General features: G+C 44.9%; 1 protein-coding gene and 1 pseudogene across 5 annotated transcripts in view; both read left to right on the forward strand.

Annotated features, from left to right (window-relative positions):
* The window catches only part of HTR4 (5-hydroxytryptamine receptor 4), a 303,769-nt gene extending 298,702 nt beyond the window's left edge, over positions 1 to 5,067 (forward strand). For all 5 annotated transcript variants that reach the window (XM_077327108.1, XM_077327105.1, XM_077327106.1 and 2 more), the window contains one exon: positions 1,235 to 5,067. Coding sequence is in view for 4 of the 5 variants with exons in the window: in XM_077327105.1 (XP_077183220.1) it covers positions 1,235 to 1,322 (88 nt within the window). In the remaining variant the exon portion in view is untranslated. The remainder of the gene's footprint in view (positions 1 to 1,234) is intronic.
* Positions 5,068 to 5,527: 460 nt separating this feature from the next.
* LOC143831196 (proteasome assembly chaperone 1 pseudogene) lies at positions 5,528 to 10,060 on the forward strand (annotated as a pseudogene).
* The last annotated feature ends 15,485 nt before the right edge of the window (positions 10,061 to 25,545 follow it).

The following is a 25,545-nucleotide window of genomic DNA, read 5'->3' on the forward strand; positions in this document are numbered from 1 at the left end:
AGATTTTTCCATCATGCCCTGAAACACCTTTTGTTCTCTTTCTTTGTTATGTCCCACTTTTTGACCTGAAGAAGACTTCTGGGGAGCTAAAATAGTTTTCTCACTGCCTGGTAATGTTTAATAGGTTATGATGAAAGATATAGTTCTATTAGATTATTTTTCTTGTAGGTATTTTTTCAGTCATGTCAGCTGCCTTTCAGTTCTGTATAGCTATTACCTACCAAAATGAACTTTTGGCAAGCCATACAGTTACTATTGGCCATAAAAACAGCAGTTGTTCTAGAGAGGACAGCTTCCCACCTGTGCCAAAAATGAAGGAAAAACTGAGCAGATGCTTTACTCCTTGCAATAACTAACATACAGTCTTCGTAATCTTTCTGCTTTGTGTTTTTATGATGCAATTGTGAATTATGTTGTTTGCATTTGTAATTATAGAGCTGAGCAGATGGTCGAAGGTTTGTTTCAAGGCAAACACATGTATTAAAATAAAGTAGTCTTGGGTTCCCAAGCAGTTGTTAACTGTAACCCTGATTCGTTAGAGCAGAGGATTATTTGCTCTCTTTTTTTGTCCTAAATCAGTTACAGGACAGAAGACTTTGGGCCACAAGTATTGACCAGTGCAATTAACCATGAATGATGTCATTAAAAATACAATAGGCAGGTGTAACCCAAATCTGTCTTTGCACCTTCGGAAAATGTTGTCATGTAAGATTACAGAGGCAGCATTATTTTGAACTTTACTTCAACTTTATATACAGTTTAATCACACATAGATTGTCCATAAATTTTGAACAGGGAGCATTGCTGGGTATTTGGTAGCATTGGCACCTGTCTGATTCTTACTGGATTGCACAATTTTTGCACAAAGGGCATACATTTGCAAGGAGAGCTTAACTCACACTACCGTGTTCATAGGCAGGGTTAAGACTGGTTGTTTCCAAACTCCACAAAAATCATGGTAGTATCTGTTTAAAAAAACGTTTAACTTTCTGTTTTAGTTGTTTTGATCCTACTAACCATTAGCTTACTAAAACAATAATAGTCAAATAATAATAATTGTGGGTTTGTATTAAATGATCATTCACCTCACGCCCCCTCTCCCTTATTTCTACATTTTGATTTATGACTGTAGAGCACATGGATGCAGAGAAACTATGCAAGGCATTTCAGAAAGGATTTTCCAAGGTTTCTAATTAAATTTTTGATTCTAATTCAGCTTTTCTCCTTTTTCTAGGTACACAGTCTTGCACAATGGGCAACACCAAGAACATGACAAGCTTCCAATCCACAATGACCCAGAATCCCAAGAGTCCTGCTTCTGACTAAGGGTCCATAATGTGATCCACTCTTCAAGACTGCCAAAAGATTATCATCTTCCAGGAAGTTATTGCCTGTTCAGTGTTTGCTGGATTTCTACAATGCTCTGTTGTACTGATTTGACACAGGCACCTGAAAGCAAAGGTGTGCTTGCCAACAGGAAAGAGGGGGCACAGTTGGCAGTAGAGAAAGGAGATGTTGCTGAAGAATGATGCCTGGAAAGTCACAGTATTTGCAGGTGATAAGCAAACAGTAACAATGCATAGATTGGGTCCTATGCTTACTCCAGTTAGTGAATTTGTGTGTGCACACACATACACACAGACACTACCTTTCTTGTTTTACAACAATATCAAATCACATTTTGCTTTACCAAAAATAGAAACTGAGAAGTACTTCTCAGCTATTTTCAATTGTGATTGAACTTTTACTCAAGAAACAGACTTACCCTGTGGAGCAACAGAAGGGACTATCTGTCTTTTCCCTCAGTACATCTGCTGGCCAAGATAAGAAGTGCAAATAGCTGAAAGAGATCCCAGTGTGGTCCACAGTAGAATTAACTATGAGGGAGAGTCCATGAAGTCCTCTAGGGCCCACTAAATTGTTCCATTTTGTGTGACATGATTGTTAGGCAATATACAAAATTTTCATCAATAATACACATCCTTTAGACTCCACAATTTGTCAGCAGGGTTCATGCATGGATAAACTTTGTGCAGTAATGGTTTGAAAAAAAAGTTGGTCAAGAGGCAGGAGATGTAAGAAAATAGTCGTTCATGTATATCTCCCTAAGTGTAGCTCACTATGTGCTACCTTTATGTGTGTTTAATTGTGTGCCTCGAAACACCTTGTGTTGCTAAAGGATAAATTTGAAAGGGGGCCAAGTGGGAGTTCATTAACTCCTGTGTTTGCCCTCAGCACATTTTGCCACAAGGCTTGTCAGAATGTATGTGACAAATGCCATATCTATCAGGTGACTTCCTACTTGCTAGGGTTCCCTAGAGATCAGTATCCCACGTTAACATGGAATCAGAGCCCCCAGTTCAGGAACAAAGCCAACTGTCAGCCATCAGCAGATCAGAAGCAAGTGGCAGAAAGACAAAAAGTTGGATTCCAGATACAAACACTGTTCAGAGGAAGGGCAGTAAAAAAAAAAAAAAAGCAGTGCTGTTTGGCTTATTCTGCTCCATCGGAGACAATATTACCAGATGAAAGATCAGGCAGTGGGACTGAAGCTACCTGATTGGGGCCTGAGGGAGCAAGTAGAATCTGCCATGCCCCTTACCCCCTAGCCTGTAACTCTTTTACTAGATAGATTGCCTCAGCACATGTAGTAAAAGCATGTCCCTAAAGAGTATTGGTATGAGATGCCCCTGCATCCTTTAGGGCAGGGTTGGTCAAACTGCAGCTCCCCAGATGTCCATGGACTACAATAACCATGAGCGCCTGCCTGGACCCTCATGTTATTTGTAGTTCATGGGCATTTGGAGAGCCACTTCTTTAGACTTTCCCCCCTTACCTTTTTAGAGGTTTCAGATATTTCCTGCATGTTACTGTCCCTTTTTAAAGTGTCTGCCATGCCTATAACAGCTGCTTCCTGTATGTGGAGTCTACTACCTTTCTTATTGGCAATGAGGTCCATTCTTTGCATGTTTATTTGGCAGGCACTGCTGTAGTCTAATTCTCATGCCATTGTAAATATGCCAGGGCAGGCATGGATCTGTATACTTCTTTGCTGAAGATCTAACTCAGCGATGACAACCTTGCTCTGGAAAACAGATGGGTATTTTGTTACATTATATAAACATGTACAGATTTTTTAAAAAAAATGTATAGAAGAAAACTTGACATTATTTATTATTATTATTATTTTTAAAGAGAATGGGAGCTAAAACGTGTTATCATTAGTGGGATTATTTTATTTTAATATTGTCCTTTGCTGCTATGTGACAGATGGTAACTGTAAAATCATTTTTAATGACACAGGAAAAAGTGCAATTCACAGACCATTTCATTGGTCAGCCCAGGTTTGGAGACCTGGGGAGTTAAAGTTCTGGTATGAAAACTGTAATATTGATTTTATGATCTTTTGTTCAGGTGTTGCTGCGTTGACATGTGGCATACAGGTAGCCTTACACCTGGCAGTGCTAGTCTGACATGCTGGGTCCTAGTGCACAAGGGGCTCTTATTCTGCTGACCACTAGACCCTGCAAGGTCTATGTTGAATATACTATGGTGTTCCACAGTATGCAGCCCAGTCCTGGGGGCAAGCTCCTTGATTTTCCTAGGACACTGTTCATGTCTGCTTTTCTGTGCCTGGGATGTTCTATCAGTAGGGACACAGAGAAAACTAGCTATGATCCCCTGTATTTTAAAGCCAGAACCACTAGGAAAGGCCAACTGTGTAGCTCAGTGGTGTGACGGATGGCCATGCTTCTTCATGACCTGCTTCCCATCCCTCTTGCCCCTCAGCTAGAGATCCTCAAAAGTAGCGATCCCCAACCAGTGGGCCGCGGACCACATGTGGTCCTTCGACTAATTGGAGGTGGGCCCCGAAGGACGCCTTCTCCCCCACCCAGCCCTTTACTTCATCCCCCCCCCCCAGCCCTTTACAACACACTTCATTGTTGTGGCGTGTCTGTATCTTATTTTGAAGGGATGTTTAAACATTACCATAGCGATCAGAGAGCGCTAGGGCAGTGGTTGAGAGTAGAGGAGTAAACTACCCCCCCCACCGGGCCTCAGTAAAAGGCGTTGAGTGGTCCCCGGTGAGTGGTCCCCGGCGTTGAGTGGTCCCCGGTGATAAAAAGGTTGGGGACCACTGCTCAAAAGAGCCAGCCATGTGGCAGAGGGTGTTAGCAGCTACAATTTTTCCTTTCAGCCATCTCCTATGGAATTGCCAGTTGAGTACTGATTATACTGCTGCCACTCAAAGCCATGCATGCAATCTGGATCCTTTTGCAAATATTCCCTATCCCCTGACCTATCAGATGATCCTTAGTTCTGTTTACCTGCACCTTGTGTATGTATGCTAATAGCAAATATTCTGCTCACCATTGAGTCAAACCTTCCCTGGCATATCTGAAATCTTTCTTTGTAGTGCCCTGTACAAAGAGTGGCTTGAGAAATTCCTGGAGATTTAGAGGATGTGCCTGAGGAAGGCAGAGTTTGGGAAGGGGAGGGAACTTAGCAGCGATATGATGTGATAGAGTCTGATCTCAAAGCTGTCATTTCCTCCAGGGGACCTGGTCTCTGCAATCTGGAGATCAATTGTCATTCCAGGAGAACTCCAGGGACTGCCTGGAAGTTGGTAACCCTATTCTTGCACATTCTTCCTGCCAGGTAGGAGCTGCTTATCCAGGAGCAGTTGAGCCATCCATGTGGACGAAGCTGATTGGGTCTTCCTCATGGAATCCACACTATTTTTGTATGGGCATCACTTTTGTAGTGACCACAACATAATCAATCCTGCCCATAGATAAGCACCTTTCAAAAGGGTGGGAGAATATCTAAAGAGCACCTGCAGCAGAACAGATTCTATGCTTACTTATTTTAGAATTTAATCATACAGTTTCCAGTAATGATTTGAAAACCTGATTTAATTAAAAAGCAGGTAGAGAACTTGCATCTTTGATAGTTTCTATGTAACCTTGGCTGAAATATTTTATTATTGTGAACAAGTGCAGACTTCTTTATCTGACATGTTTAGAGGACATGGTTTCCTGTTAAATAAAGCAGTGCTTTGTTGATGGTGTTCTGGTCATTCTTCAAACATTCATTTTTCTGTTAGACCAAATTTTCAGGGTATCTTCCACATGGTCCATTTCTCCCCTAAATAGTCTATATGCATGAGAATCAAAATACTTCATTCTATAACAATGAAACAAGAAACCAACTGTAATGCTGTGCAAAAGTATCTTGGTTTAAACCTACTGAGCAACCCAGTTGGGGAATTTAACTTGTGAGAGGGGTAACAACAGGTTTCTCCACTTGTCTATACCAGAGTCCTTCCCTTAGAAGCTCACAGAGACCAGTTGAAAAAAAACAAAAATGATTTTTATTGAAAAAACAAATTAAAAATAAAAACTAGCACACTAATTAAGCTAAGCATAAACATAAGATTAAAAACAGAGATGAGATATGTGATAGGGGAGTATAAGGGGGGAAAGAAATGTAGGGAAAAGGGGGGAAGGGAAAGAACTTTCATGACATGCAAAAGTCTATAGAGCAACAGCCTCTGTTTCTGGAAGAGATGAAGCCTACAAGTATGTGGGTATATTGTACCAGGAAATACGCATACTAAATCTCATGAAACATACACACAGGAAATCAACTAAGGAAAAGCAGGGTTGAACAGGAATAGTCATGAGGAAGTGGGGGGAAGCTAGAGTTGCCATCATGATATGGAGAGGTCCAAGGAGACAGCAGCAAGATGACCAGGGAGGCTCATACAGAAGTGGGGATCTGCAGAGAGTCCCAGAAGACACACTCAGTTATGGTTCAGGGTGCCATATTTTACAGGGATGATGTCAATGTATTTGTCCCAAAACAATATCTTGATTGGCTGTCTGGAAGTGGACATATGATGAGATTTCCTGAAATAAACTATAGGTTTTAATGGTTCTTGATGACTCCTTGATTACTAACTAGGAAACCTACCAGGTTTGGAGAGTTAGCATTAAGCGTTCCCTATTCAGAGGAGATGGGCCAGGGTGAAGTGCGGGAGGAGAGAGATTGAGCAAATGATGAGATTAGTACAATTTCTTGAAGAGACTATTGTCCTAAAGATATGAATCCTGGCTTTGGGTGGGGAGAAAATGTAAGCAGTTAATTAGTCCCTAGCCATCTCACTAATCTAGTCCACAGAAAGTCTGGAAACCTGGCATTGGCTGGCATGTATGATTGTCGCTTGAGAGTACATTGTGTACCCTTAACGTATAGGTGCATTCCAAAGTCCATTCCAACGTCTATGATCAATTCCGCATGAAGGCATTAAACTCACACTGCCTCCTGCTTGCAAATGCGTGATTGGAAGCCATGCATTTGCAAACTTCCTGATGGGAGACCCCTCCTGCATTTTCCTGCTGCCTCGTCACAGGAAAACAAAGCAAACTTCTCCTCTCACTCCTTGGCTTGTCAATCGCCACAAGCCACCAATCCCAGCACAGTGATTGTTTCAGGGACTCAAACTCCCCCCTGCTCGAGCCCCCAAATTATTATTTTTTAAATCCGTCACTTTCGCATCACTATGGGATAACGCCACAACAATAAAGCATCCCCCGCCCCTTTTTATGGGATTCTTGGTGTTTTGGTCTCTATTTACATTCAGGCAGATTTGTGAGAGGCTGGCCACAATAACTGAACCATGATGAATGATTTTGTGTGAACAGTAACACTTTAAAACGAGGAACACAGACACCCAGCTGATTGGGAGAAGGCTGCTTCATTACATGACCCCCCCCCCCCCCTATTTCCCTGTTAAAACCCTAATTCCAGAAAAAAACAAATGGGGATGTGTCTTGGCTGCCCAATTTCCAAACATGAGAATAATGAACAGAATTTTTTTTTTATTTACCTTGGGGAATGTAGCTTTGGGGTCCCGCAGCAATGTGGACCATGCCATTTTTGGGGGGGGGAAATTATTGCGAGCAGGAAATGGAGAGGGGGGCAGGTGTGAGGTCTGGACAATGCTAGCAAGACTGTCATACATTTCTCCCTCCATATGGACTTGCCTCTGGTTGCTCCCCAAAGTGAAATTCAATAAGGAGCTGCAAAACCAGTTTTGGCGATTTCCCTCCTCACAAGACAAATCTGGCCAAAACGTACACCACCCCCTGGACATCCACAGGTTCCTGACAGCATCATATGGAAGCAGCACTAAAACTTGCCAGCAACTAGAGGCTGTCCAGGGCAAATTCCTTATGTGGAAATGGTACATTTCTTCCAGGCTGCACATTGCAAAGCAATCTCGGGATGTGTTGTGGAAGGGCATTTACATTTTGTGAGGAGGCACCTGGCTACTAACAATAGGACTACATTGCCAGTTGCAACCGCCCCACTGATATCTATAGGTTTTCATTACTTTTGCTGGATGGTTCCAAAGTATTTCTAGCACCATAAATCTTACTAGAGATATCTCTTGTTTAATTTCATGTAAAAACAGACAATTATACCCACTCAGGTACCATGTAGATGCACTGAATTCTACATCTTGAATAAACTTTGGATTTCAAATAAGTATGCCTATAGAGAAGTATCCTGCCCTTTTAACAGAAGTATTTAATATCCCACTGAGCCATCATAGAAGGTACAGGTCATCTGTTTTGACCATCCAGACAACCTTAATGGAATTCTATACTTCACAGTCAGAAAGCTGATGACTTCATGGTGGCAGCTGTGAGAAGGAGCTCAGAGGGGAGGCCATGCAACCTGATTGGGAGATGCAAGCCATAACTAGTGTGTGCTTCCTAAATGTTAGGGCTATGGGAAATGAGCCAACTCAGTAGTGACTGCTGCAGCTCACCTGAACAAAGAAGTCAGCCTACTGAATATCACTGCAGTGAAATAAAATCTTATTGGTGACTGGTGATTACATTCCTTCCATTTCTCCCCAAGATACCATTTCAGTGCCATCATCTGAGCTCATGGTGGTTTGTTGTAAAGGAAAGCAGTACATTTGTTCTAACAGTCCCATCAGGATCAACTGTCTTATGTAGTTTAAAACCCAGCATGTGGGAGTGTTTATTTTATTTTAAATCCAGCACAAAAAGATCACACACACTACACATTGGGGATCAGGATTGTGCCACCTTGTCATAGCTACCATTTGTGCATTAGGATTATAGTGCTTGCAGAAGTACCTGTGTGCCCAGAAGACCAGCTTCATGCCTTTTGCGTTTGCAGCAGGTAGGTTCTGTGAGTCCAGGCTTATGTTGGTCTCTGCATGGATTGGCCCTTATGCTAATATTAAGGCCAACAAGGAAATCATCACGTTGGGAGTCAGACATGACAAAGTTCAGGTTAAATCATTGCAGTCTTGAAAACCCACCATGCAAGAGATTTGAATATGGTTCATTTCTAAAAACATAAATCTTGTGGAGATAAAACATTATATTAACAGTCACTTGAACAACATTCTGTTATCAGTTGTGGCCAGAAAGGAGAGAGGATGATGATGACAATAGAAATGTTGTTTGTCCCCCATTCTCGAGGCTTGTCTAGAACTGGAGCAAATTGTTTTCCTAGGACAGGAGAGACTGTGAAGTGAAGAAAGTCGATCACTCCATTGTACACGCTGGAGCCCACTTGCAGAGGATCCTAAACACCACCCTTTCTGCCACCCTCAGGATTATTCCCCTTCACCCCAAAAAACCCACTCAATGGCCCAGCTCACTGAACGTGGAGTGATGTTTGTTTGAGTATATTTCACCCTCTGTTACCAGTGCAACCAGACCTCTGAAATGTAACCAGTGTTACCTAGATTATAACCAGTGACAACCAGATCCCCCTGGACTGTATTCCATGATGCTAGAAACCCTGGGTCAGCACCTATAACAACAGACCTCTTGGTGGGACAAGAATAGCACTTCAATCAAGATTCTGGACATTGGGGGCGTGGACTGGGCCGGCTGCCAGAGCGGCGCTTTCCAGTGGCGGGGAAGGGGGTGGCCACTTTCTTTGGGGAGGTGGTGGCGGCCCCGTCCCGCATGGGGGTGGACGATGGCGACGAGGAGGACGAGGAGGCAGAGGCGCGGGAAGAAGCGCCGGAAGACCGGGAGATTCATGTAGAGCTCAAGGAGAAAAGGGAAGTCCACCTTCTGTGGAACACAGCATTCAGGGCATCTACAGGAAGCTCTTCAGATCATCAGTTTCCTTTCTCAAAATTCATATTGGGTGTAGGACACAATGCAGCAGCATTCTTGTCTTCATTTGTTTTGAATTCTGGAGACAGGGAAGTAATTGGATCTGTCAAGTTGTGGAATGAATGGGGCAGAACATCACACACAACCAATGTCCTGCCAACAGATTCTTTCAGTTTGTTCTATCAGTTGATTTCAGATTCTACAGTTTTGCTGTGCCGGTGCACTTGTTTTGTAGCAGAGGACCAACAATTCCAGTGGCTTGAAAAGGTGTTTGGACACATTCAGAAGTCGGATTTGCAAGTGGCTGTTTTTTCAACATCTTCCATTACAGATTACAAACCCCCTGAATCAACCGTAATGCTTTCTTCTCCTTTTCTGAAAGCATTAAAGACAAAACAGTTCAAAGATAATGTCTGTTGCTCACTTCTAGAACAACCCAATATTGTACGGGATCTTCCTGCAGCAGTTCTCAGCTACTGTCAAGTGTGGCGAATCCCTGCTGTGCTTTATCAGTGTTACACTGATGTCATCAAACTGGACATTTTTACAGTTGAAGCTTTCAAGCCTATCCTGTCTTCCAAAATCCTAAGTAGCTTGGTTAAGAACACTTCAAGAACCACAGAAACCCTGGCAAAATTGATGATGACAACTGAAATCAACAACATCTACACTTAGAAAATGAAAGATTTTCTCTGCTTAGTGCTTTTTAAATTGGATTCCATTTCATCTTTTAAACTGAAGTGACTTTGGTTGGAAGCATTTGGTATTTGTGATTGTTGCATTAGAAGCAGAATGCATGACTTCCTGTACAATCCACTGACTACTTGGGAAGGGGTTCTACTGATAAATGCAAATTAAAATACCTAGTTTTTCACAAGCAAAAAAAAAAAAAAGATTCTGGACATTGGACATTTGCTCTGGCCTAGACATAAGGCACGTCTGCAGAGCAACAGTGAAGTTTGGCATGACTGACTGACCTCAGGAACCCAGTATCCCTGCATCCATGGGAAATACGCACCCAGTGCTGGTAACTTCTAAGTGCTTCCTCCTTCCTGACACGCCACCCTCCCACACACACACACACACACACAGACACTAAACCAGCAGATCTCAGAAGAAACTTTTAACCTTTGAAATTCCCTTCCTATCTATCTACGCAAAGTTGTGCGGGCCAAAGAGGAGCTGGCACAGCTGTGCTGCCACCGGGGGGTGGGGGAGGAATTTTCCTTCCCTAGTTCCTGCGGCTCCTGTCCTTGGCATGGGCACCCTCACAGGCCCTCTTGCCTGCCACCCCTTTCAAAGCCCATTTTTACATGTAAAATAATTTTTAAAATGGGCTTTGATATGTGTGTGCGTGTGTGTATACAAATAAACAAACAAACCATAGTTATAGTATTATGCCACTGCAACGTTTTACAAAGCAAGGGCAATTTTTGGTGCCTAGAAGACTGAAAACAAGAAAAGCCAAGCCATTGTGTATGATTTTTTTCTCTGACTGAACTCCCAGAATTCCACAGGGCCTGCAAAAGGGAGCTCCTCCACCAGGCATTCGACTGAGGTTAATCCAACCTAGAAATATCCAGTGGTCCCTCTCAAGTCATACCCTCCATAACCTGAATGTTCTGATCTCCCTAGGAGTTCTGTTAAAGTTGTTCTATTGAAATTGTTCAACAAGATAATTATGCTAACCTGTTACACTTATATTCACTGTTAGAAATGACGGCCTGAGGTGGCTCACAATAAAACAATACAAACATCAGCCCAAATACATCAACAGTTAAAACATCCCCAACTCTTATTCTTCTTCTTATACAGTATTTGACATTGTTTTAGACATGTATTTGATAGAAAAAGAAAGGGAAAACAATCAAGGTTACCAAATCAATCATAGCAGGAAAATACATTAATTTAAATAACACTGAATTCTGCAGCAGAGATGAATGCAGCATTTTCTGTTGATTCTGCCCATTGACTACCCTGTGCATACGGTCTCCACCCATTATCCCTCTAGCTACATCCTGGGCTGGAAGAGTCCTCTATTCTGGGATAGAACATGTCTCTGCTACCAGCTTGTTTAAGGGGAAAGAGCCTAATGCTATACAAAGAAGAAGTAGTATTCTGTGTAATCACCAGTGCGAGCTAAATTGATATAAGTGCATGTATGTTGACTTCAGTGATTGATGAATCATGCCACGCTGGTGTGTTGTTTTTTTTAACCAAACATAGTGAGCACTAAAAATAGTGAATACTCATTACATAAAAATGCAAACAAAATGATTATGGCAATCAGTCAGTGGATTAATTTTAGCACATTTATGGCTGATCTTGTACACTAAGTTGTAATTTGATTGAAAAAAAAAGTATAATCAAGACAGTAAAGAGCCAATAATGGCTATAGAATTGTCTAGCACTTATATAGTACAATCCCTTAGGAATGACTGAAAGTAGCTGAATCTGCTAACTTGGCATAATGTCTGGATGGGGCTTTTTCAGTTATCCGTACCACAACTTATCATTCTTAAACCAAATTTGGGGGAATCAAATGTGTCTTCCCCATAACAACCTATGGATGCAAAAGCTGGACCCTGAAGACGGAAGACAGGAGGAGAATTGATACTTTCGAATTATGGTGTTGGAGACAAATGCTATGGAGAAAAGGAGGTTGAGAGGGGACATGATAGCCCTCTTTAAGTATTTGAAAGGTTGTCATTTGGATGCTGTTTCCGTTGGCTGCAGAGGAAAGGATGCGCAGTAATGGGTTTAAACTACAAGTACAACGATATAGGCTAGACATCATGAAAAAAATGTTCACAGTCCGAGTAGTTCAGCAGTGGAATAGGCTGCCTTAGGAGGTGGTGAGCTCCCCCTCACTGGCAGTCTTCAAGCAAAGGTTGGATACACACTTTTCTTGGATGCATTGGGCTGATCCTGCGTTGAGCAGGGGGTTGGACTAGATGGCCTGGATGGCCCCTTTCAACTTTATGATTCTATACTATGAATACCATGGACAGCCAAAGTCACCAACAAGACAGTTTTAGAGAGGAGGAAACCAATTATGTCATTAGAAGGGAAGCTATTACGGCTGAAGCTCACTTACTTTGGACATATCATGCTATCAGACTTGCTAGAAAAATGCTCGGCATGGTCAGCAGCAAAAGGAAACGTGGTCACCAAAGGATCCGCTGGCTCAACATGATCAAAGCCAATACAGGGATGACCATGAACCAACTAAAAGAAGCAGTCAGAAACAGGGTTGCGTGGCGAAGACTTTCCTATAGAATCGCCAAGGGTCAGACACGACTGAATGGATAACGTCATCATCATCAGATGTTATCTTGTTATCTTGAGTAGAATTTATTGTGGTTCATCATTTACAAGTCAAATCAGGAAAATCTCCAAAACTGACATACATTTTTACTTCATTCCATTTACTTTTTCCTGCACAAAGCAGGAAACTGATATAGCAGTAAAATCAGTGGTCTTAAAATGCGGTGATTCTGTATAGGATTACTCTGTAAGTATAGAAGCTAAGAGACCCTGTGATCCAGATAGTTCCTCTCTCTCTCTCCTCTAGGGATGGGCACAAACCAGCTCATTAAATAAAGTTCATGATGAATTTGGCCAATTTGTGCTTTGCAAAGTCAAGTCTGTGGCAGGTCAATAGCACAACTTTCAAATTAGTCATGTAGGTTCATGCCAGTTCACTAGTGGGGACATTTCCAGGCAGTTTCCGCTCAATTAAAATGTTTATCCAACTTCAAAGCAATAACTTGGAGGGTCATGTATAGGAGCATCCTAGGGAGGTTGCCTATGACTTTGATGTCTCTAGCTTGCCCAGGATCCAATTTATACAGTGCTGAACCTCCTGAACTTGGTGGGTATATAGAGGAGCACCTGGGCCATTTTCCCAGAAAGCACTTTCCTGGGAGCACCTTCTTCTGCGGGTGAAATACAGATCTTCTGGATCTGTAAATCCAATCCTCACCAAATGTGGAGGGCAGGTAGAGGAATGTCACCTGAAGATGCCCTGCAAGTTTGATATCTCTAGCATGCTGGGGGCAGGACTCTCTACCATCTTATTTGTGAGGTGGCTAAAAGTTCGTGACTCTCTGTGGTTCACGAATGAGACATGCCACAAACCATGACCTAAATCAAATTGCATTTTTTTGTTCATGCCCATACCTATTCTCCCCTTCACCCATCCATTTTCATCATCAAAATTAGAATAATAATAGTGATTATATTCTAATATTTAGTATTTATCTACTTACCCCATTTTTATCCTACATTTCACTACGTGTAGGAACTCAAAGTGACTTACATTGTTATCCCCCTTTTTCCATTTTATCCTAACAAGAATATTAATGTTAAAGTAGCTGTGTTTGTTGAATTACAAATCAAATCACAGAAAAGGAGGAGACTTCATACCTTCAGGCGTGATTAGAAGGAATATATCAGGCAAGGCCCTGAAAGATAGGGGAGGAGGAAGGCTGCAGACTACTAAGAAAACAACTGTCATAGGTTTGTCTTGATTATATTTTGGGATTTATATATCTAACTAGGGGCAAAGCCTATTGGATCCCGGAATACAATGGACACTACAGCTTGGCGGTGGGAAGAGGAAGGGGAGGAGTTGTCCAGTCTGTAAGGGCATGGGGCTGAATGTGTGTGTGTTGTGTGGGAGGTTGTGGGGGCAAAATGAGGGCATGGGTGTGGAGAGATGGGTGTCACGAACCTGTGGTTTGGAATGTTAATTGAGTGTGGGAGAAGACTGACCTTTGGGAATTGTGGCATAGTGGCTACAGATTGGTTTTCCAGAGCCATGTCCTCAGATATGTGAAGGGAAAATCAGACTGGAGACTCTTCTTAGGGGAAGATTTCATGGCAACCAATTCCTCCCAGTTCTGCATCATTTCCCTTCTTGTGGGAATTAGGCCACAGACATTGAAATGTCCCCCTGCCCTAATCCACACGGGGTAGTCACAGTACACAAGTGTCTGCCTTGCTCCTATAAAAATCAGAGGCCAGCAGAGCTGCACGGAGGTAGCGACGGGGCTATGGGAGTGAGGTGAGGCAGCAGACATTCCCCTCTCCCTCCTTGGCACCTTGTAGAGTCCGGCAGGCTGGTGGGTGGTGATGCGTCCATCTGGCTTGTTGCATTCAAGGCATGTGTGAGATGAGGGGCGAGTGGCCGGCTAGGGAGGGTGGGAGCCGTACTTCCCAGCCAAACTTCTGGCCCAACGGATGCTGTTGTGGAGGTTCTTCTGCCTCCTGTTTCATCTGCACAACAACCCTGTGCAGTAGGCCTCAAATCTGCAGAGAGTTGCACTGAAGAAATACACATGGCTTGGCTGTTTCTTCCCTCCAACAGTGAGGCCGGACAGAGCAGTATTTTAAGTGAGAAGGGGCTATTCTGTCAGCCAGTGGGTTGGCAGAAGGGTAAAGCTTCCCCTCCCCTCAAAAGGAAAACACAACTATCCCCACAGACTCCCCTGCGTTACTCTCGGTAGGAAATGCTTCTGCTTCTGTTTGAGGCTCCTTCACAGGAGGCCTGAAGAGGGGTCCTATTCCAGCTCGGACACCCCAGATTCGTTCCACCCCCCCGCCGGTTTCACAAATATTAAGAGGAACCATGGATAAGGATATATAATAATAAACAGGAGGGTTAGCTACAATTTCCCCTAATTATATGGGGCTCCCACTTTCAATTCTATGCCCCCTGCGGCTTCCAGCCCTCCTCCTCCTGACCTTGTGATATTATCTCATCTGTCTTCTTCCTCAATTTCATATTCTCTTATCCCTGCTTCCTCTTTCTTTGGACTCTGTTCTTCTTACGCATCTGATTCCTAGGCTGCCTGGTTCAAAATTAATACCAGCCTCATAGTCTCTGCTGTGAAATGTTACCTTATTCTGAGCTCATCTTGCCTCTTTGCCATCCTTCTTGCAGGCCTGCTCCGATATTAAGAACTAGCTGATTTGTCATCATGGAAATGGCTCTCAGTGGTGGAGGGCTCCTGGGCTATTGGCTGATGACGCCATGTCCCTGAAAGCTTTCCTGTGATTTCCCCTGCTGAGGCTGTTAAGCAAGACACTCATCTCTGGAGGGTGCCAGTTCCCCCCCAAGCCAGATACTTTCCTGCTTGGGTCTCTGACAGTACTTTCCCCTTCCATACTCCATGAAGCAGTTCAGAAAAAAGCAGTGATCCCAGGGTGTGGACACAGTGGGTATCCAAGTGACACATTTAGTAGAATGCAGTAGCCATAGAGTGTTGTTCAGGAAATATAGTTCAAAAGTTTGAATGCCGTTCTTATACTGCAGATTGAAACAGCAGTGCCCATCACTGAAAATAAGTCTTATTCCGACCTATTTTAGAGCATAAATTGCGTATATAAGAGCACCAAGATAAATACTTCAGCGTGGGTTTCATTTTTTACTCTCATGTTGCAATAACTGACATGAACTGGGAATTCCCAAAAGCTATTTCCATAGACAGAACCTGGTAACAGAAAAGTTATTTTGCAGACATTTTTATAACTTGGGAGGAGGGAGATTATTCACAATTTTAGGGCTTAATTTTTAATATTTTATAGGAGCAGTAGCCAGGTATCAGAAAGATTTCTGTTTAAGCCATTAAGATTTATAAAGCAGCTCCATCTAGCGGTTGGATTGGACAGTATACTAGCTGTTGAGTTAAAGGAAAACCCTCCTTGCCTTTTGGATATTACACCTCATAGTGGGACACCAACATGCAAATACTAATAGATTCAAACGAGTAGCTGTGTTGGTCTGAAGTAGCACAATAAAATCAGAGTCCAGTAGCACCTTTAAGACCAACAAAGTTTTATTCAAGGCGGAAGCTTTCGAGTGCAAGCAAGTATCTGAGGAAAAGTGCTTGCACTCGAAAGCTCACACTTTGAAAAAAATCTTTGTTGGTCTTAAAGGTGCTACTGGACTCTGATTTTATTATACAAACTAGGAAAAAAGCCCATTTGTAAAAATGGGCGAAGCAAGGTAGGGGCAGGCAGGGCACTCGGGGCTTACTGGAGGGGTGGGCGAAGTGTGTAGGGGCACGGCCGGTGGGTCCGACAGAAGCTAGCGGCGTGAGTCGGGCTGGTGTGTGGCGGGTGCTGTTTGGGGGGGAGGAATGGAGATGCCAGGCAGGCAGGCAGGCAGGCACGAAGCGGCGCATATCCCCGGCGGTGAGTAGTCTCACAGTAGGGGGGGGGGGGGCAAACGTCGGCAATGGTGACCAGGCATGCACGGAAATCTGCGCATGTGTGGTCTCAGTGGGGATCGTAGTGGCATGTGTGCGAGCGGCAGGGCCTGGCCGCGGCGTTCTTAGGCAAGCAGGGGCGTGGAGGTGGGTGGTCAGGCGGGGAAAGGGTTGCGTGGGGGCTTGTGGGGTTTGAGCACGGCAGCATGGATAAGGGGGTGGGTGGGGAGAAGGGGGCATCGCGCGGCACGGGGCATCAACGTTTGGGGGTGGCGGGTGGCGGGAAGGAGGTGCGGAGAGGGAGAATTTTTTGGGGTAGGAAGTGAGTTGGGGTAGGAAGAGCGTTGGAGTGTTGGTGGGTGGGTTGGTGGCGGGTTGCGGGGGCCGGACGTCGAACTGGGTGGGCTCGTCGTGGAGGGAGTCTGTGGAGGGGCGCAAGGCGGCTCTCCCCAGGCTGTGGGGTCAGCGGCTGTGGGGCGCAGGAGTCCAGCGCTCCTGGCATGGTCGGGGGAAGGCGCGTTGGGAGGCGGGGGAATCCGTCAGTGCTCCCTGGGCAAGTTGTGAGGCTGTGCGGCTGGGCGGAGTGAGGCACAGAGTCGGGGACGGGGGAAGGAGGCAATGGGGAGGCACGCTTTGCGCGCCTCCCCATTGGCTACTCGGGGGCCAAGTGACTGACACTCGGAGGGGTGAACCAGGAGCCGCTTTGCGGCTCCCTCCGAGTTTTTATCACGGACGGCGCCCACCCCTTTCTCCTCCCAACTTGCCCTTAGGGCTTTATTAATACCACGGAGCGGTTACAGATACTAAGACATGCAGTGATGTTTTTCACTGATTTATGAATAAGTGTGAGTGCAAGGAAGAGGCTGATAACATTTCAGACAACGGGGAAATGCTAAAATATTTTTCAATTGTTATTTATAGGGCTGGAATGTAGGACGCTCTCAACCAACATTCATCACATATATTATACAAACAGGCCTGTAAAGCAGAACTAATTCAGGATAAATGCCTAGCCTACTGGAACTTAATTTTTCTCAGTTTGAGATGAGACAGATTACACAAACCATTGTTAGAATTGTTTAAGATGATTATCATTAATACTGATAAAAGATATCCAGCATTTGGATTTTATAAACAGACTAACCACAAAGCCCGTTGCACCTAGGAATGCAACGGGCACTAGATCAGGGTGCAAAATGCTGGCCTACCAGTGGTGGGAAGCGTGCCAGTGGATGGTGGGTGCCTTGAGGTTGGGGCCAGAGTAAGGTGACCAGATGTACCGCTCTTGCCGGGACAGTCCCGCCTTTTCGGCATCTGCCCTGCCTCCTGGGTCGTCCCACAAATGTCCTAATTTAATAATTTAAAAAATATTTTTGGGGGCCACAGGGTGCGTGGCAGCACAACAGGCAGCCTAGGCAAGCAGCCTGGGCTCAGGAGGACCCCACAAAGGTGCCCAGGCTCCGGACCAGGGCTTGCAGGGTGTCACCACTGGGCAGTGCTGAGGGTTGGGCGGGAAGCAGTGGCGGCTCCTCGCGCCCTGCATCAGAGGCAGGCATCTGAGGCAATCATCCATACCTGCTTCTGCCGCCGCTGGGGAACTCGTTGGGGGGAGGGTGTGTTGGGGCGAGGGGCCGCCATTGCTGCTGCTGCTGCTGGGGAACTCACTGAAGAGGGGGTGGTGGGGGTAGGGGTCAGGGGGTGGGGGTTGCTGTTGCTGCTGCCAAGCCGCCCACCCCGCTGGAGGTGACGGCCGGCTGACTGAGCAAGGCGGGGCGCATGGGCTGGCTTCCCAGCAGCAGCAGCTGCCGCTCGCCATAGAGCATGAGGAGGCAGCCCCAGAAGCCCCAGCCCCACTGCCCTGACCCCCAATACTGCCGCTGCCTCTACCTCGCTCTGCAGCCTCTGGCGAGCCGCTTCCCGGGTGGGGAACACAGCATTGCTCGGAGCGGCAGAGTGCTTTGTCTGTGAGCCGGTGCTCATCGCCCTCCAACTGAGGCCAGCCCGCTCTGTCTGAGGCGGCTCCTATCGCCAGCCTTGGTCATCGCGACTCCCACGACTGCTCTGCTTCCCCTGCGAGCACCGTGGAGGCTCCTGCTGCCAGCCCTGAGCACAGATGATGGCACCTGGTGCCCGCCTCTGTCCTGCCTTGCCCTGGCCAATGGAAAGAGATGCAGGCCGCCTGATCGATGCACCTTCCAGGATGGCCTCCACACCCAGGCCAGAGAGGGAGGGAAGCCTGGCCTCTGCTCGCCCGCCGCTGAGGGGAAATGGAGCAGGAAGGGAGGCTTCTCTTCCAAAAAGGCTACCTGGCTTCAAGCGGGTAGCCGTGTTTATCTGAGGCAGCAGGACTAATCTTTTTTTTTTTTTTTAATTTTATTTTTTATTGTTACATAAGGCATTTACAGAAAAGTAAAGAGAGAAAAAGAAAATGACCAGCTAATAAATAATTATTAGTACACAGTCTATACATCGTCTGTGCATGTATGCCATACATAGTATATTGTAATATTATCTCAAGCAATATATAATCAGTTCCCATTGCTAGTTAGTCCTAGCCTAAGTTACTGTTGTCTTTCTTAAGTTTACAAAAAAAAAATGGGGAGAAAGAGAAAAAAAAGAAAAAGGAAACAGACGGCTAACAGAGTAATCATTAATCTATATAAAAACACAGTCCATTCTTATCTTGAAACGTACGTGCTCAATTCCCATCGCTTAAATTATAAAGAAAAAAGAACAATAAACTAACCAAATGCTTATTGATACATATGAAAGTATGGTATACCATCCTCTTTTAACATACATATTCAGTTCCCATCACATAATCCTAATCTAGAAGTTATTACCATCTTTCTTACTGAATTAATTGTTAATACATATGAGAGTATAATCTGTTATAAGAATATATTCTGTTATTATTTTAGGTGATATAAAGTCAGTCCCTTCATATATTGGCCCTGACCTAAGAGTTACTGCTGCTGTTTTTCCCACAGGAAGCCAAGAGAATGCTCCACTGTTCATCACATTCTTCAGCTGGTCGCAGAAAATGAAATTGTGTTCTTTTCCATGATGTAGCTGCTTGCGGGTTTTGGAATATTTGTATTTCTTGATCCACCACACTCAGCAGTGTCGCCTGATGGTTCCTGCATAGAGTATTTCTGGTTGCCTTTCTGTTAGGGCCAAAAAAGTCTCTTGCTTGATTCTTGCTTGCAGTCGCCTTTAAGTAGGCTCTGTATACTTTGTCAATCCGGATCTCTTCCTCTGGTCACACAGAGATGTCTCCTGATAGCTTCCTGCGTGCTGTCGCCTTTGAATAGACTCTATTTATTTTGTTGATCCAAATCACTTCCTGCTCTAAATAGACTTCCAGGTTTTCGGTGCTTTCCTTCCTTAAATCTGTTTTCCCAAGTTCTTCCAAGGTGCTTTTGATTTTTACGTCCCTAGCTCTCTCCCCTTCCTGTTGATTAGCTTCCGTTGTGTTTTCATCAGCTGTTTTTTTCAAACCGTTGGTTCTGTCTAAGAGCTCTTCCTTTTCCACCTTGTTGACTGCTTTCAGTATCTCTGAGTTCCCTTCGCATAACAAATGGAAAAGCTGTGCCTTAGTTAATTTTTCCATAGTTCTAGGCAGTCACAGATTATAAACAGAAAGTCTCGTGAGGTCTCGTGGGAGCTTGGGCAATCCAAAATTATCAGCTTGTCTATCTCCGTATCAAGTCAGCGTCCCCCACTAAACTCTCTCCAACAAATCTTTAAAGTCTCTCTTTTCCTTAAGCTCTCTCTTTGTTTGATTAACGAGTGTATTTAGCTGGCTTGCCTTCCGCGACGAAAGGATTCACTTGTAAATTGGTTGAGAGAGGGGGAGGTTGTGGGGGAAAAAAAGAAAAACCAGAAAACTCTCAGTCTTTTACTGTTGCAGACTCCGGCTCCTGTCAGTCTGGTAAAAGATGATCTGGAAAGAATGCAGGGTCAGCTGGTCGTTTCAGGCTTAGAAAGTTATTTACGACAAGGGCGCCATCGTGACCTTGAGCACATGCCGCGGCGATCCGGAGAACTCAGTCTCCACTCAGTAGGACCCTCAGGATGCCGTTCCCGGTTCCTGGGGCGACCGGCGAGCAAGATTTGCGTATCTGCCCAGGTCTGCCAGGTGCATTTGCTCCTGACCCTCAGCATGGCTCAAGAGCCCGGCAAAAGCCAGGCTAGTACGGCGCCATCTTCAGTCGACTCCCCAGCAGGACTAATCTTGAGTCCAGTGGCACCTGGACATTGTGTCTGGAGTAGCATGAACAGATTTTTTTTTCAAGTAAGTACATTTTATATTTTGAGATTGGCAATGGCTCTTTTGAGTTTCTGATAGAGATTTCCCTAATCCTTTTAATTGGAGATGTTGGGACCCTCACTGGCAGTCTTCAAGCAAAGGTTGGATACGCACTTGACTTGGATGCTTTAGGATGGTTAGGGCTGATCCTGCATTGAGCAGGGGGTTGGACTAGATGGCCTGTATGGCCCCTTCCAACTCTATGATTCTATGATTCTATGAACTGAAATAAAGCAAAGTAATTAAAAGCAGTTAGAAGGCTTGAATTCCAGAACTCCAGGTCGTGCCTGGAGGTTGGTAACCCCCATAAATGGGCTTTGAAGCTAGTCTCCAGGCAGTGCCTGGAGGTTGGCAAGCCCTGGTCAATTCTGTCCCTTTTTAACAAACTTAAAATCTGGTCACCTTAGGCCAGAGTCAACTGGGGCGTTTCCCAAATATTTGTGCCACTAAGTAATGGTCAAAATGAGCTTTCGTGTGAGGAAGTGCACATGCACATGAAAGCTGATAACTTGAACAAACCTTTGTTGGTCTGAATGGTGCCACTGGACTATAAATTTGTTCTATATCATATCATCATCAGCAATCATAAAATTGGAGAAATGCCACACAGGCCAGAAAGTGAGGACAACATATTACAGAGAGCAGTCTGGGTCTCTAGGGGAGGTTCTTGGGCCCTAATATCTTCATTTGATTGACAGAAACCCAACAAAGAAAGTTTTCCTAATACCAAAACTTAACAAAAGGTAGAACTTCACCTGCTGAACTCCTGCCTATTATGCAGCTGAAACTGGGGAGGGGGAAACTCTTAAAATTCTGACTGCAAAGCACAGCAGAACATGGCAATATTTGTGAACCTATAGTGGCCTAATGTGATTACAGCAGCTTAGCACTTTCTCTGTTCCATTTTAAGGCCATCAGAAAGCGCAGACCGGCATTTTGTCATCAGACCCGGAAATCCCGTTCTCTGGGAGGTTGGTTGTTTTTTGCAGGTCTATTAGGAGTTTCAGCAAATGCAAAACCTGCCGTTCTGGGGTATACCTGACAACCTAATAAAAAGGCCACAGCACTGTAAACTTTCCCAGACCCTCCACAACTGTGTAGACAATGTTAGCTGCCAGACACCAGCAGTTGACTGGGGGGTGGAGACACCCTGATGCTGAAGCATGTTGGTCAGCCCCCACTCCTGTCTTTGGCACCCAGGAAAACCTGCCTTGCAGGCCAGAGGCTTCTCCCCTGGCAAGTGCAGGAGCCGCGCAGTGCTGTCCCCGGAGCATATCCACGCAGCTCCCAAAGCCACTCTCACCCAGCTCCACCCAGGAGCCAACACAGGAGACAGGTGAACCCTGGCTGGACCCTTACCGGACAAGCAAACACTCTCGTGCCACCACTGACTCTTGTCTGCGGAGCTACTTAGTTCACCCGGGGAGGCAGGAAGTGTCCTCCAACAGTCTAGCAGGGAAGGAAGGGCCTGATTCTGGAGAGAGAGCAAGCCTTTTCTGCCCACCATGGCATTTGGTGGGGCCGACTGAGCCATAACACCTACAGGTGCCCCCCAGACTGAGGGAACGAACCAACTGAGGGATTGTCAAGTTATTGTTGAAGTGCTGTTCTAATTGTTCCAGTTGATATGTTGTTGTTATTGTTATATTGATTTTGATATTGATTTTGATAGTGTTCTATGTGAATGTTGAAAAATGTTTTATGTAAACCGCCCAGAGCCGTAGGGAAGGGCGGTATAAAAATATAAATATAAATAAATAAATAAATAGTGAAAGAGCTCTGCACTGCCTCCTTCCTCCAGGCCCCAGGGGCTGCTCCTGTAGGACGTGGGAGAGCATTTGTCAGGGGTGCCCCTTAGAAGGGCGGGGCAGCTCTGCCACTGCTCAGAAAAAGGAGGGACTGGTTGCCTGGGGCATGTAGATGCACAGGGCTGGGCTGCAAGCAAGGCATGGGAGTAGCACCATGCAAATACCATTTTAAATACGGCACAGCTTGTCTGCCTCATCTCATCTTGTAAGATTTTAAATGCAATCCTGGATCTCTTATAATCCCAGATAAATTTGTTGACTTCAGATTGCCATTTGTGAATCATAGCATCTTTAATTGGCAAGAGTAATATTTGGAATAAGAAACTGAGCTTTGGTAGAATATTCATTTTAACTGTAGCGATACATGCGGACCATGAGAGTCTAGGCCTAAGCCATCTAAACAAGCCTTGTTGTACCTTTTTCCAGAGCTTACCATAATTGTTTTCAAATAGCTTAGTGGCATCACGTTTTGTATGGAACACCTAGATATTTCACTACATCAGGATTGACTTCACATCCGCAACTGTCTCTAATAAGGGCTGCATTTAAATCTGATACTCCAATCAGGATGGTTTTAGTTTTGTCTCTATTTACCTTATAGCCTGAATATATACCAAATTATTTCAACAAATCAAACAGCATTATGATAGAGATCATTAGGCTAGTTAACACACATACATCATCTGCATAACTTTTGAGCTTAAATTCCTCTCCTTTAACTTTTAATCCAGTAAGCTTCTCGTTGGCCCGAATCTCAGCTGCCAGCATTTCTAGTGCCAAATTGAACAGCAATGGGGACAAAGGGCAGCCTTGTCTGGTTCCTTTCCTGATTTGAATAGTTTCTTTAGTTCCATGTATTGTTCTTATGTTATTATGTAAACCGCCCTGAGCCCCCGGGGAGGGTGGTATATAAATATAATAAATAAATAAAATAAATAAATAAACAATCTTGCTTCTTGAGCAGAATAAATAAACAATAATAAATAAACAATAAATAAACAATCTTGCTTCTTGAGCAGAATATATGTGTGGAATCAAGTTTAGAAACATATCCCCACACTCCAAGTAACATAGAGTAGCTCGCAGAAATTTCCACAAAACATTATCAAATACTTTTTCATCATCCAAAAAAATAAATGCTGTTTGCTGTTGGTTTCTACGTACAAAGTCCATGGCAATTAAAACAAAACGGATCTTATTATTCATGTATCTGGTTGGCATAAAACTAGTCTGTTCTGAGTGTACCACATCATCGGTACATTTTTTCAGTCATTCAGCTAAAACCATAGCAAAGATCTTATAGTCCATGCTGAGCAGTGAAATAGATCTGTAAGAATGTGGAGAGTCACAACCTTTTTTACATATCAGGATTATTGATGCTTGTTGCCAGGAATGAGGTAGTTTCTTTTCTGGATGAGCTATCACTATTAATAATCCGGAGCAAAATAGGCATGATCACATGTGCTCCCTTCTTGTAATATGTAGAAGAGAGCCTGTCTGGCCCTGACAACTTACATAGCTGCAATAGCATCATTTAGTTCTTATGTTGAAACTCTTTGGTTCAGAATTTTATGATGTTCTTCTAAGAATCTGGTTGTTGGAACATCCTTAAAACTAGATTTTAAGCCCGTTGTACATGTAAATACAACGAGTGCTAGAAAGGGTGGATGAGAGAGTGTCTTGGCTGGTAGTGTGTTTGTGGCAGGGGTATTAAAGAGGACGGGGCAGGAGGGAAGGAGGATGGGGGGCAAGGTGAAGGGTCCATAGGTTGGGTGATCTGTGGCGGTGGGCGACCCAGGGGGGGCTGCGGGGGAAGATTACCGGGTGGATGTGGAGGGGGGAGAAGCAGCAGCAGAGTTCGGGCTCAGCGCGGGGGGAAGGCGCATGCTCCACGGGGAGGCCAAGGTGGGCTGGGAGGGGGGAGGGGTCCCTGGCAGGTGGCAAATCATCGGGGCAGGCTGTTTCAGAGGTGGGGGGGTTGGGCAGCTTGCAGGTGGGGCAGAAGTGGGGATCGAGGAGGAAGAGGAGGCGGCAGCGGCGGCGAGGACGGCCTGGGCGCAGCTGCCGGCCACCCAAGATTAGCGGGCGTGGCATCACGATACTGGTCCGTGGGGGGTGGTAGTGAGGGCAGTGGTGGCAGATCCTCCCCAGGACAGCTGTGTTGGGCATGGCGGCAGCAGTAGCCGAGGCTGGAGTGTAGAGAGTGGGAAACGGGAGGTGGAAGCAGCTGGGGGGGGGGGAGGTGGCATGTACCTGGATGTAGAGGCCACCCACCACAGCAGCAGCAGGAGCCACAGAGGGCTGACATGTGAGGGGTGGCAGCCGGCGCCTCCTCCCCTGAATTGTGGGCAGCGTGGGCTGGCAAGTACCAGGCCAAGGGGCCAATGCGCTGATTTCAATCCTGGACTCGGCACCCCCCCTTAGCCAACTATTTATACTGCAGAGCGGTGTACAGATAAGAAAACCCATCCACCAATTGTTTCTCTTCTGCTTGGTAGATATTTTGAAAAAAATTGGCAAAACAGTTCTGAATTTCTGAATCAGTCACAAATTCTTTCCCATCATATTTCAATTTGGAGATGGCTTGTTTTTGAAAATTTTTCTATAGTTTGTAGGCCAGCTGCCTTCTGGGCTTATCTGTGCTGTCAAAGTTCCTTTGTTTTAAATAATCAAGTTTTTTCCTCATCTCTTCTGCTTCAATGCCATCTCTCTTCATCCTCAAGATTTTAATCTGTTTGGCCACACTCTTCGATTGGTGCATCTGATGTTGTTTTTCCAGTTGACTGAGGGACATTCAAATCCCTGTTAATTCTTGTTCCCTTTCCCCCCCCTGATCCTGGTTTTCAAATGTATAAAATTGCCTCTCATAAAAGCTTTACTAGTGTTCCACAGTGGGCAGAGAGACATCTGGTGTTGTGTTGATCTGCAAAAAATTTCAAATGTCTGTTTCACATTTCTGCAGCCTTGCTGGGTCTTCCAAAATGTAGTCATTCATTCTCCATCTTCTCATGCCACTCTGTGACAGAACGGTT

This window comes from Paroedura picta, chromosome 3 (genome assembly GCF_049243985.1).
Source record: "Paroedura picta isolate Pp20150507F chromosome 3, Ppicta_v3.0, whole genome shotgun sequence".
Lineage (NCBI taxonomy): Eukaryota > Metazoa > Chordata > Lepidosauria > Squamata > Gekkonidae > Paroedura > Paroedura picta.